This window comes from Mercenaria mercenaria, unplaced genomic scaffold, assembly GCF_021730395.1.
Source record: "Mercenaria mercenaria strain notata unplaced genomic scaffold, MADL_Memer_1 contig_1047, whole genome shotgun sequence".
Classification (NCBI taxonomy): domain Eukaryota; kingdom Metazoa; phylum Mollusca; class Bivalvia; order Venerida; family Veneridae; genus Mercenaria; species Mercenaria mercenaria.
The window spans coordinates 7,308-20,371 of NW_026459018.1; the positions used below are offsets into that span (position 1 = coordinate 7,308).

At 32.1% G+C, this 13,064-nt stretch overlaps 1 protein-coding gene across 1 annotated transcript in view; it reads left to right on the plus strand.

Annotated features, from left to right (window-relative positions):
• Positions 1–1,995: 1,995 nt before the first annotated feature.
• LOC128551389 (uncharacterized) overlaps positions 1,996–13,064 on the plus strand; it is a 40,414-nt gene continuing 29,345 nt past the window's right edge. Inside the window, exons 1-2 of the mRNA XM_053532238.1 lie at positions 1,996–2,092; positions 10,610–10,654. Of these exons, the coding sequence (XP_053388213.1) occupies positions 2,086–2,092; positions 10,610–10,654 (52 nt within the window). The 5' untranslated portion in view covers positions 1,996–2,085. The remainder of the gene's footprint in view (positions 2,093–10,609; positions 10,655–13,064) is intronic.

Here is a 13,064-nt window from a genome sequence, read left to right on the forward strand (position 1 = left end):
TGTGTAAAGAGGGCTTAGGATAAGTCTCTAGATGTAGACTTCAACTTTCGTGGGTTGCAAATGACAAACAAAATCCTCATGAAGGCAGAGATAACATTCCAACCGGAAACAATTTAAATCGCAAAGTAGTAAAACAAATTAAATTAATGCAAGCAAACATCCAGGAAGTAATATTTAAAGATTTAACGAAGTCACGCACATGTTAACGTTATTTAGTTATATATTTTTTTTTGAAAATCAGCTTTCGTTCGCTTCAATTTTTGCAGACTGGTTTCAAAAGTTTAGAGCGGGCCTTTTTCCACTGTGTAGCGACAGGAATACAATTTAATACATTTAATCATAATTGTCCATTAAAACACCAGGAGAACATGCTACAGCCTCTGTGTTTGTCTCACCAATTGCACCAGTATGCAAAATTGACAGCCGATATAACAATTAGATTGTGTAGATAAATCTTGGAAAGGTCGTTAGGAAGACTTTTCGCGAGTCATTTTCTTCTCAAGATGAACATTAACATCTCATTACTTAAAACAGTGTAATCACCGATTCTATTATCAAACATTTGTTGTGATAACACATTTTATCCCGTTAGCCCTTCAGCAAGAAGGAAGTATGTATTGTTTACAAACTGCCAATTTCGCTAAATCTCTTAATTGTAAAAAAAAAACAACACAAGACACGTATGAAATATAGTTTATGATCTGTCCATTCTAAAATGTTGATCAAATTGCACATCAAAATTTGATTCTGAATAAAATGAAGTTGGAAATCCATTGACCAAGTTATTAATTTGGTATGGTCTTAGTGAATATATATATATCATATATCAGAAACGAAATATTACCAGTTTGACATTGAAACACGTCAGGTTCGTCTAGATTATAGGAGGAAATTAGAGGAGTAACAAAGCCATACATAAATGTGAAGATGAACTACTACACTATACGTCCCTTAAAGGGACTAGCCTCCAGATCGTTCGGCAACAAAAAATCTTTTTTAGATATCTGGCAATAAATACTATATTTCTTAAAAAGGCTTTAAAACTTTTAAATTACTGACAAACTATATGTTAACCTATGAGAATTTGCTGTTTTTAATAGTTTGTATGATGAAAATCGAAAAGTGTTTGTAACGCTTTACTCCAGGTGAACTGCCTCTATTATAAATATCTATATTTTGAAATCATAATTCATTAATTCCGCAATAGATCTATTGGGTACGACTACGGGGAAATGTCTTTATTGCAGCGGCGGTCCGGGGTTAGATTCCCGACGGGGTCATCTTTTTTTCTTGATTTGGAATTTTTAAAATATTTTAGAAACGAAAACTAAATATTCTTATGTTGACAAAATGACCAAACTTCAAATTGAAAGAAAGATTATTTTAGCCAGATTTGGAGGTCAGTGCCTTTAATACGGCCATCAGAGCTCATTTTCAGTATTAATGGGCGTTTCAATGAATTTATTAATTACATCAATGTTCTTTTACACCTTAGCTACAAATGTAAAATTGTTTGCTGACCTTGACATCTATGCTCACCAGGAAGTAATAATAATAATAATAATGTAAAAGTAGAATCTTTCATATAGGGTCAGGAAACGTGTAACTCCTATTTTTAAAGCGTTGTCAATTTGTTTCTAAAACTAAAACAGGAAATACACATGTCTGAACTTTCGTGTAAAATGCGTGTAAATGCTTATTGTTTAAATCTGAGTGATTGTTTATGTCGGGAAAAAACAAAACATGACGGCATTTTGATCAACATAGTAGACATTAGCGAATTAAGACGAAGAGGAATGTGAACCCCGCATACCGGTTGCATAATAAGCCAGCCAGGCTTTATCATTATGTATTAAACGCATGTTTGAACATTATCAAATGATGATGAGCTGGCCACCGTGAAAAATCGATAGTCCTTGGTTTCCAAAGTGACTTTCGTCTTAATATTTATACAAATGTAAAATATAAACACCGATATTTTGTCACGATGTAAACCAGGTCTCGAGATGTAAACATAGAAAAAAGAAAAGAAGCAGGTTTCAATGAAAACTTTTAAAGGACTATAAAACTTTCAAGAAGTCGATTATGTCAGGTAAGCTTAATAGGTATAATACTTATATAATCAAGCACTGTATGAGTATGATGTTTAGTGCAAATTTACGCGGTAGTCGTGAGACACGGTGCATTTTGAGGAAATGATTTCCGAAGGCGAAATCAGAGGAAATCATTAAATATAAAATGTATACAGTATAATAATGTCAATAACATTTTGAAAGTCATACAAGATAATATTCTACACATTATTAATTAGGGTTGGGCATTCTGATTGTATGTAAAAATATCATACATAAAATCAAATAGTTGCCTAATTTATTATGTTTCCTATCTAATATATGTAATTTCATAACATTTATTTATGTATTTGTATTGAAAACAAATGCATTTTTCAAAAGAGGGACGACAAACTCCAGTAATGTTATTTATTTTATTGTGTTTTAATTATAAGTATAGTTTTATCAGTCATTTAACATCTTGTATCTATTTTTTGCACGTGAATATTTGTGTCCTTTACGTAGAACAATTAATGACTGAAATAATGGATATACTACAAATAGATACTTCTTATTATATAAAACACGTTTTGAAGCATCAACTGACTACAGTACTTTAATGGTATTTCTGATATCATGTAAGGAGTATGACATACGAGGGGGCGACATAGGGTATAGTGATAGTCTCATAATGTAAGAGCACTTGAACAAACAAGAAGATGGATTTTTACAACATAATGTTACATAATACATAGTTTCAGTATTGCATAATATCATCTAACAGTCTAATATTTCATCATAAATGTTTGTATTTACAAATAGTAGGGTATTTTAAGATTTGAAAGCATAGACATTTAGCTAGTCTATTAAGGGCATTCAGCTATTCTATTAAAGACTGCTGATTTATCTATGTAGATAATTAATCACTCTAACACAGTTCAGTATATTCATTTGATACTTTATTATAGTTTATATATTTCATAGTCATCAGTACTTTCTATGGTGGCTGATTTCTGCCATCTCGTTCTGGCGTGTTTGCGCGTTTGCAGGGCGCCAGAACGCCAGGACGCCAGGACGACAATTATACGCGCCAAGACGACAAACAAGGCATTTGTCGTTCTGGCGGGGGCGCCAACACGCTAAATTGGGAAGTTGTCGTCCTGGCGTTCTGGCGTCTTAGCGCGTTTGCAGGGCGCCAAGACGCCAACACGCCAGGACGACAATTATACGCGCCAAGACGACAAAATCCATATTTGTCGTTTTGGCGCGTTCATTTGTCGTGTTGGCGTGTTGGCGTGTTGGCGCGTTGGCGTTTGCAGGGCGCCAAGACGCCAACACGCCAGGACGACAATAATATGCGCCAAGACGACAAAATCCATATTTGTCGTTTTAGCGCGTTCATTTGTCGTCTTGGCGTGTTGGCGCGTTGGCGGGGGCGCCAAGACGCCAACACGCCAAGACGACAAATGAACGCGCCAAGACGACAAAATCCATATTTGTCGTTTTGGCGCGTTCAATTGTCGTCCTGGCGTGTTGGCGCGTTGGCGGGGGCGGGGGCGCCAAGACGCCAACACGCCAAGACGACAAATGAACGCGCCAAAACGACAAATATGGATTTTGTCGTCTTGGCGCGTATAATTGTCGTCCTGGCGTGTTGGCGTCTTGGCGCCCTGCAAACACCAACGCGCCAACACGCCAAGACGACAAATGAACGCGCCAAAACGACAAATATGGATTTTGTCGTCTTGGCGCGTATAATTGTCGTCCTGGCGTGTTGGGGTGTTGGCGCTCTGCAAACGAACCAACACGCCAGAACGAGATGGCAGAAATCAGCCACCATAACTTTCAGTTTATCTTTATTGTTACAAACTGCATTTAATATCTTTACATTCTTTCATTTTGTATTTTCATCAGCTATTTTTAGTAAGACCAGTTATGAAAGAACTTTGAGCTATTTTTAGATTATAGACAAAGAGTTTACATACGCATTGCCAAAGTAATAGCTGATTTGTAAGATAAATGTTGAATGGCTTATCATAAAGATGCTGACCAATCAGAATGTACTTTACATCCTTCATGGTTGACTGCATTCAGGAAGAGTTTACCTCAGTAGAATTTCAGGGACATTTCTTCACTCTGTAAGGAATTTTTGGACTGACGGCATCTTAAAAACTCTGTTAGGGTTTAGTAATTGATAATTAATTAATTTTGTATTTATTTTTGGCTATATATTTAACCTAAGAGTTTTACTAAATTCATTGTAACTTTTCTCTAAATTAGTAAGTAATTTTCTTTAAATAAGTAACTTAAAATTCTATTGTTTTAACAGCAATTATTTCAGATTTTCATCTTTAAATACTTAAGTAATTATTGATAATTAATTTATATTGCTGTTATTTTAGACACAGAGCCATACAAGTACAGACTGACAAAAATACATTTAGATACTTTAATAATAACATTTATTTAGATTACTTTTTACTTTTTGGCAGAACTTAAAACTTTATTCTTTTTATTCATTAAGCTGATTTGTCATCTTTATCAGTATTTTGGCATTTTTCTAACATGTATATTTAGATCACTTTGTAAAATTTAGTTTAGAAAGATAAATAAAAATTTGGTTGGTTTTCAAATTCTTTCAGCATTTGTGTTTTATTTTCCCTTTCAAAGCAAAGGGTGGTGTCATCCTGACGTGTCAGTTATTCTGACGTAATAATTTACTACTAGCAAACAGCTAGGCTAGACCACTGCTTCCAAGCAAACTATTAAACGAACATATATAGACAGACTGTTCTACAAGACGGTGTTAAGTAAACAAATTATTATTCCCCATAACAGTTTCATTGCAAATTCTTGCTCCATCCAGTATTGCATGAAAATTTATTTCCGTTTAAGCCTATGCTGCAGGGGGAGGGGGCAGTTTGGGTGAGGGTGTTGTATATTTCATTACCTTAAACGAACAGACTTAAAAAGACAAGTCTGCGATTTAGTTTCATGGTAGTTCTATACTTCTGAAGGATCTTATAGATTCTGCTGGCTGAAATCACATGAAAAGAATATTATGAATGTCACCATTCCACTGTAAAATAAATACACTTTATCATGGAAATTTAGGTCATTCATCTACTTTACAATTTTTGGGCATAATGTTAAACTAAATTGACTCTGTGCATTCTTCATAAATATCTTTTTCTTATCTCGATCTTGATTTCTACAGTTCTTTTTATTTTTATATAGCCCTAACACAGTTGACATTTCAAGAAGAGTACATATCCGAACAACAGGTTTATTTGAAGTTTATATAAAGTAAGGAAAGGTTTATGCCTATATAGAAGAATGTGATAATTATTTAATTGTTAGAAGAGTAGGTAAATGGCATATAAGAAAATAATAATAAGTTACAATACTTGGGGTGGGGGAGTTAGAAATAAACACACCAAACTTAATTTAAGCAGTTTACAAAACTCTAAATCAGAAAGTACTGCTTATCAAGCCACGTTATAAGGAAGGATCGCTAATAAATTGCGTGTAAAAGTTCTTGTAAATATTAAAATGTATATAGAGAGTACAAAATCAAGTTTACGTTGTACTTTTTTCTGAACACAAGATTGATAATTTTAAGAATGGTAAATTTGTAATATAAAAAGTCGAATTCGCATAATTTCTAATTCCGTAGCTAGTCATGTTCGCATCAGTTAAAATAGTCTTCAAAACCGACCGATAATGCATGTTTAAAACTAGTCTTTCTTCAATGTCAATTAAAGTGGTTGATTTGGTTTTTGTTTCTCAAGCTATGTCCGAGAAAAAGAAAAAAATTTTATATCATTTTATTATTCAGCCACACTTACAATATACAAACAAGCTTTCTAGCCTATTATGAATGGGACGAGTCCCTTAACATTTTTCTTTTTAATTAATGAATACCTGTAAATGTACATAAGTGAGAACAATATATATATATAGCACTGTATATACTTGTGAGCAAGAAATTTCGATCGTAATATTCAATATAGAAAGGTTAGAATAAACAAAATCTTTTTTGCGACTTTGACAAAAACGGTGAATAAATGAACGAGCTAAGAATAATTACGAGAATATCTTGCATTGATATCCATTTTACAAATTCATTTGCATACTTCTATCTGATACTTCTCTGAATATAGATATAGGATAGTCTTAGGAATTTTAATCTTAATTTCAGGATAGATAAATAATTGTGTGCCTTGCACGAAATTCGAAACGGCAAGACTCAACAATTTGGGAAATTGAAAATGAGACACAAGATCACATCAAACAAACAAGGGAATTAACTTATAGGCATTTTCAATAATGTGTTTAAAGGGTTTCTCTCCCTTGTACTGATACTCTAATTTGCTTACTTCTATCATGAGAAAACAAAACTAATATATTCAGGCTCCTTCCAATGTTCGAAATAAATTGTAAATGAGGGTTGTTTTGTTTTTTTTGGCAAGTATAGTAATAAGTCACTATTATCTGAAATGTATGTTAAATAATAATATATTGAGGTACTTTGTTTAGTGTTTCAAAGACCAACATTACAAAAGGGGAAATGGTGTATGATAATAGGATTTTTTTTATTACAACAATAGTATTAATATTATGCCTTTTTATGTTAGTTGTCATCTCCAAATAATACTGCATGACCACCCCATATTTTATTAAATTTATTCATTGACATTGATTGCTTTGCTTGAAACTTTTCCATGTTAAAAAACAGTGTAATCTGTTTTATAAAAACCTGAATATTTGGGTCATTTTGCTTTGATAAATATAATATTAAGCTGTCATTATTATTTTATTTAAGGCAGTTTGGGTTATTCTATTTCCTAACATGACATTTGTATTTGACCTGTCTGATTCTATAATGTTATATTTTCGTCTTATCCAATTTTTGACACTTTGCCAAAATAATTGTGTTGTGTTACAGTCCCAGAATAAATGTACTATAGTTTCTGGTTGTTGTTTACAGAACGAACATAGATCATCTGGTTTAAGTCCCATTTTTTTTTAAATAAATAGTTTGTCCCCAGAATTATATGGTTGATTCTGAATTTAAATCACTTGAGTTTTGAATCCTTAGTTATTTTAAATGGCAGTTTATAAGTATTTTTCCAGTCAAAATTATTATTCAAGTTCAGGTCTGCAATCCATTTACTTTTGGAAGTTGGTGTTGTTTCATTTTTTAATAGTGTGTCATATATTTTACGACAACCCTTTTCGCTACTATTTATTAGCCTTAATAATAATGGTTGGATTGGGTTAGTATCTTTAATTGCTCTTAGGTGTGTAAAATGCAATTTGTCCAGCTCGGCTCTCAATGAATGTAGTAAATTCTGATACTGAAGGAAATTGGTTTGAATATCATACATGTCTAACAAATTCTCATATGTAGAAGTTACCATTCCTATTCATTAGGTCATTTACAAATAATATTCCTGCATTAAAATAAAGTCTGTAACAGAAACTGGTCCCCCCTATTTTAAATCTATTGTTGTACCAAATTGGCATGGAGAGAAATTCTTCCCATTTTTCAGGATCCTTTTTATTTGAAAGGAGAATAAAACCACTAAACACATCTTTCCAAAAGAGATTGTCTACTGTTGTTAGCCTCTATTTTATATAATCACTACCATATATTGTAAAATAAGATATAACTGGACACATCTCTTTATCCAATGTAAAATATTTTGTGTTCTTCTTTTGATATCTTTTTAAGCATGTTATTTTCAATGAATTCATAAACTTTTCAACATCAATCATTCTTAAACCACCTTTACTATAATCTTGTGTTATATTATTTCTTTTAATTTTGTCTGGTGCACCATTTCATAAAAACTTGCAAAGAAAGGTTTTGTATTTGTTTAATGGAGTTTAAGTTAGGATTTGGTAGACTTATAGCTAAGTGATTGATCTTTGATAATGCCAGAGTTTTTATCACTACTAATTTTCCAATTGGTGTAATAATTCTTTTTGTCCATTGAGTCAATAGGTTTTTAATTTCTTCAAATTTGGAGGCATAGTTTATTTCTACAATTTCATTTAAATTGGTTGTAAAGGTCACACCTAATAGTTTAAAATTATTACTTTCCCACTTGATACCTAAGTCTGGACATAAAGTAATATTACTATTTTTCCTAGAACCAGTCCAAACTGCCTCTGTTTTATCAATGTGTATATTTAGCCAAGAAATATTTGCATAAAATTTTAAGCATTCATTGTATTTCTTTATGCTTTATCTGAACCATTTAGTAACAATGTTGTATCATCTGCATATTGAGAAACTAAAAATTCTGTATCATTTACTTTAATACCACCTATTTTCTTGTTCTGTTTGATAAGTATAGACAGTATTTCTGCGCATATTATAAAGATATAAGGAGACAAAGGGTCTCCTTGACGGCAACCTCGATGTATGTTAAACCAGTCAGAAAGGTGACCATTAACAGTAACACATGATTTAAATATCTTTATAAAATAACTTTATCCAATTGATGAAGTTTTCCCCGAAGTTAAAGTATTTAAAAACTTTATACATGAATGACCATGACAAAGAATCGGAAGCTGTGGCAAAATCTATTAGCAAAAGCATTCCCGGAAGCTGATGTTTTTCCGCATAGAACATTATGTCATAAATAAGCCTAATATTATCCCCTATAAACCGGCCTGGTAGAAAACCTCTTTGGTTTTCACTAATCAAATTGGGTAACACTGTTTTAAGACGAGAAGCTATGGACGCAGAAGCTATTTTGTAAGAAGCATTTAAAAGTGATATTGGGCGCCAATTTTTAAGAAACAATTTGTCTTTGTCACCTTTCGGTATGCAAGTTATCACCCCTTCCTTTTGTGTAACAGACAATTCCCCTGCATTAAAGACTTGATTAACAGAACGTACTAGAAAATATCCAATATCTATCCAAAAGAACTTGTAAAATGCTACAGTAAAGCCACTGCTACCTGGTGAGGAGAAATTAGACATTTTCTTTAAACTTGCAAGCACTTCTGGAATTGTAAGTTCAACTTCCACATTTAATTTCTCATTTTCTGATAGTTTATATATATTGTTATTGACTATAATGGAGTTCAAATTAACTTCACTGCTTTCTCTGTGTGAGTATAAAGTCTTATAATGGTTTTTAGTTTCATTTATTATTTCATTCTGATTGTTTAATAGTTCCCCTGTGTTAGAATATAATTTATTCATCATTTTTGAGGTAAAATTTCTTTTTTCTAGGTTACAAAAATAATTGGAAGGTTTTTCTCCTTCAAATACACACTTAGCTCTTGGTCGAATAAGTTTACCTTCTAGTTTTCTGTTTCTTTTTTTTCTTAACTCATTGTTTTTAACTTCCAGTAACATGATATCTATGTTATCTTGTAATTCAATGTTTTCTATTTCTTTAATGAGCTCTTCCTGTCTATTAACTTCCTGTTTCTTTTTATAAGTAGCATATGCAATAGTTTTACCCCTAATCTCCATCAACAATGTTTCGAAAAAAAAGTTGGTCATTTATATCTAAACGTATATCTTTATTTTCAATATTTTCGGGTGGTAAATTAACATCCTGATTTTCTGAGGCATATTGAGTTTTAACTTGCTTAATCAATTGTTTGATTTCATTTACATATGCCGTGTCTTTTAACAAAGAATTATTAAATTTTAAATATGACTTGCCTTTTTGAAATTTACCTATTTCTATGGTTAAGGTAATCATAGAATGATCTGTCCTATAACCTGGAATAATAGATGAATTGTCTATGTCTGTGAACAACGAACTAGAAATTAAGAAAAAGTAAAGTCTAGCCTGTTTAACAGGATTTTTTTTTTCAACCAAGTGTATCTTTTGTCTTCAATATGTTCTTCACGCCAACAGTCAACTAAGTCTGCTTCTAAAATTATTTGATGTACAACTTCTCTAGCATTTGGATTATTCATATTAACATAATTTTATTGATCCATTTCTGGGTTTAAAACTAAATTAAAGTCGCCCACCAGAATGCAGCCATTTTCTTGTTTTAAAAGCTTATCTTTTATGTTACGATAAAATTGTGGGTTGTCCCTATTTGGCCCATATATGCAAAATAGTGTAAGGTCTTTATTTTGTATGCTAGCTTGTAAATTATTATGTTCCCTTGATCATCCTTTTCGATATTTTTAAATTTATGCTCAAAGTTATTATTTAAAAGGATGGCTACTCCTCTTGATTGGCTGTTAAATTGCTAAAGTAGCACTCATATCCCCATTGACTCCTTATAAATTTAAATTCTTTATCAGTAAAATTAGTATCCTGTAAACAGTATATATTATAGCTTTTACTTTTAATAGCATATAAATTAGCGGGTAATGCGGGTGTCCCGTGTCCAAGAAAATTCATGTCAAATAAATACCTCCCCATTTTCATAACTGTTTTTTTTCTATACAATATAGTATTTTCGTTCCGTTTACCAAAACTAACATTTAGCCTTAAATTGAATATTTAAACACTTATCCTAGCTGAAGTGCATGGATTATGACTGACATTAAAATTTACCTTTTTCAGGTCCAACAGCGAATGCCGCAGAAAATGCAACACAAAGAAATACAGGTGAGTGTGGATTTTGGTGTGTTCAATTAAGGATAAAGGCTATTTTGAAAAATATTTCTATGAATATTTCTTCCTTACAAACAATATGCCACAGATAAGTGCGAAATCATAAAAATATGTCTAATAATGTACCATGTAACAAAACAGATTCTTCTTGTTGCGACAAAAAAACGTTTCACACTTTTGGTTTGCATCTTCCTTAATCTGATGTGAAATGCAAAATAGGGTAGGGGTCGATAATTTCAAATATGATCTATTTATGTAGATCAAGTTTGGTTCTGATATTTTTCTGATTGATATATATTAATGATAAGCTACAAACGAAATAAAAGTTTTCAATATAGCACTTAATATTATCTAGGAAGAATGAATTAAAACAAAAAGAGATAAAACTATCAAAATACACCAGATTTTGTTCAAAATATATCTCTTAGATGCACAGTAACCCCAACTTTTTTTCTTTCCATTTAAAACATATTTGTGTGTCATTAAAGCAGCAAAATAATTTGAAAATAATAACCACTGATTTTTTGGTTGATTTAGATGTGATTTTCCAATTGAAAAACAACAACAAAGTGGAACTAGTAATTTTGTCAACGTGAAAAACGAAGAGATTTTTAGTGACAATTATGCTTATGTAATACTGATATCACCGTGTTCATATATTCATTGTGACCCGTAAAGCCTGTAATCCCTGTAACATTAAGTGGGATATGTTTTATAAAGTACCCCAATTTGTTTTGAATTTTACTTAATTTCAGAAAATTTTAACACTTGGTGAAGAAAATGCCCCATATAATTAAAATGAGTGCGGTGACCTGTGATTTTTCTGCGCTTATTTGTCTTAGAAACTAGTGAGAGGTGTGCCACTATCTCCTAATTAATGATGACTGTCTAATCGAAATGGATAATTAGGTATGTGAAATAGATAATAGGAAAAAATAAACAAGAAGAATGAACAAGGAAATGTGTGTTATTGTAATTGACAGTTTGAGCCCCGCTAGGCAAAAAGTTACAAAATTGTCTTCTTTTCGTTTTATATATCATTTTAACAGATGTAGACAATGAATTTATAATAAACTGATTTGCATAATTCAAGCCAGTCATTTCAAATATATATTCTGTATTTTAGTCGGAGCGAAATTTAATTCAAAATGATATAATATTCAGTAGCTTACGTTTGGGTACGAAATTTATGGGCGTGTATGAAGTTTCTACAGGCTGAATATTCTGTATTTCGTTTTTAAACGGAAATAACTGAAATAAAAAAGTGGAAAACCACAGGTCGCCCATCACGACATAAATGAAAATGTTGCAGGCTCGTTTTGATTGAACCTGTCCATGAACGGTAGTGGAAGTGCAAGTTACCGTCCATGCCCTCTAGCCACTCTGGAATGCTTCGGGTGTTATGGTGTGAATTCATTAGATATTGTAAACACATAACCCATAATGGGATATTATAGGTTTATCATTGCGAATACAGGAACAGTGTAAATATTGGCATTACAAAATAATCAAACGAATATTTCTTCGATCAAACCACAAAACAAAAAAAAAAGAAAATAATTCTGGTATTTTCTGGGGAGGTAACATGACTCACGCGCTTTCTAAAGTATTGTTCTTGATGCACATGAAATACATAAATAGTGTTGCGCTACAGATAATATTACTAAACCGAAACTCTAACGTGTTCTGCTCCTTTGACACATCGTGGCGTCATTTTCTGTTTACGGGAGAACATTTCGCGCTTTTCATTGAAATACGCATCTATCCAAAAAAATCTATTAGGCTCGAGGGTAACCGCTTAGGTGGTTGTGTATCTTTTTATATACAACCAGTAAAGGATCCTAATGTCAAAAATCAAAACTTATACGGGCAAATTAAAGCAAGTGGGGAAGTAGAAACAGTACATGTAATTTACATATCAGTCAAAGAACTTGTCAAAGCATTAAAGACATAATTATAAGCTTTCATGGCTGCCAAGATTATATTATAGCTGAGTAGAAACAAACATTTAAGTATTTTAAGGGATATTGTATGAAATATTAGAAAACTAAATCTTATTAAGTTTGATGTTCAGAGGCGTTTTATGACACATTTACAAAAACGGGGACGGGGAAAATCTTGAGATCCGTTTCATTACCCAATGTTTATTAAAATGTATGAGCGAAATATTACCACCGGTTTCACTATAAATCATTCACTTAGAGCAAAATGATTATATGATGGGAATTTGTGGGGGTGATTTGTAAGTGACGCAAATATTTACACCCAGGCGTAATCATTTTACTCGATCAACCGCATGTAGTGGGACTGGGTCGGCAATTACATAAACATATTTCAATTTGACACAAAATGTACAAGTTGGATAAACATGCTGACTGAAATGTTTCAGATATACAAAACTGTC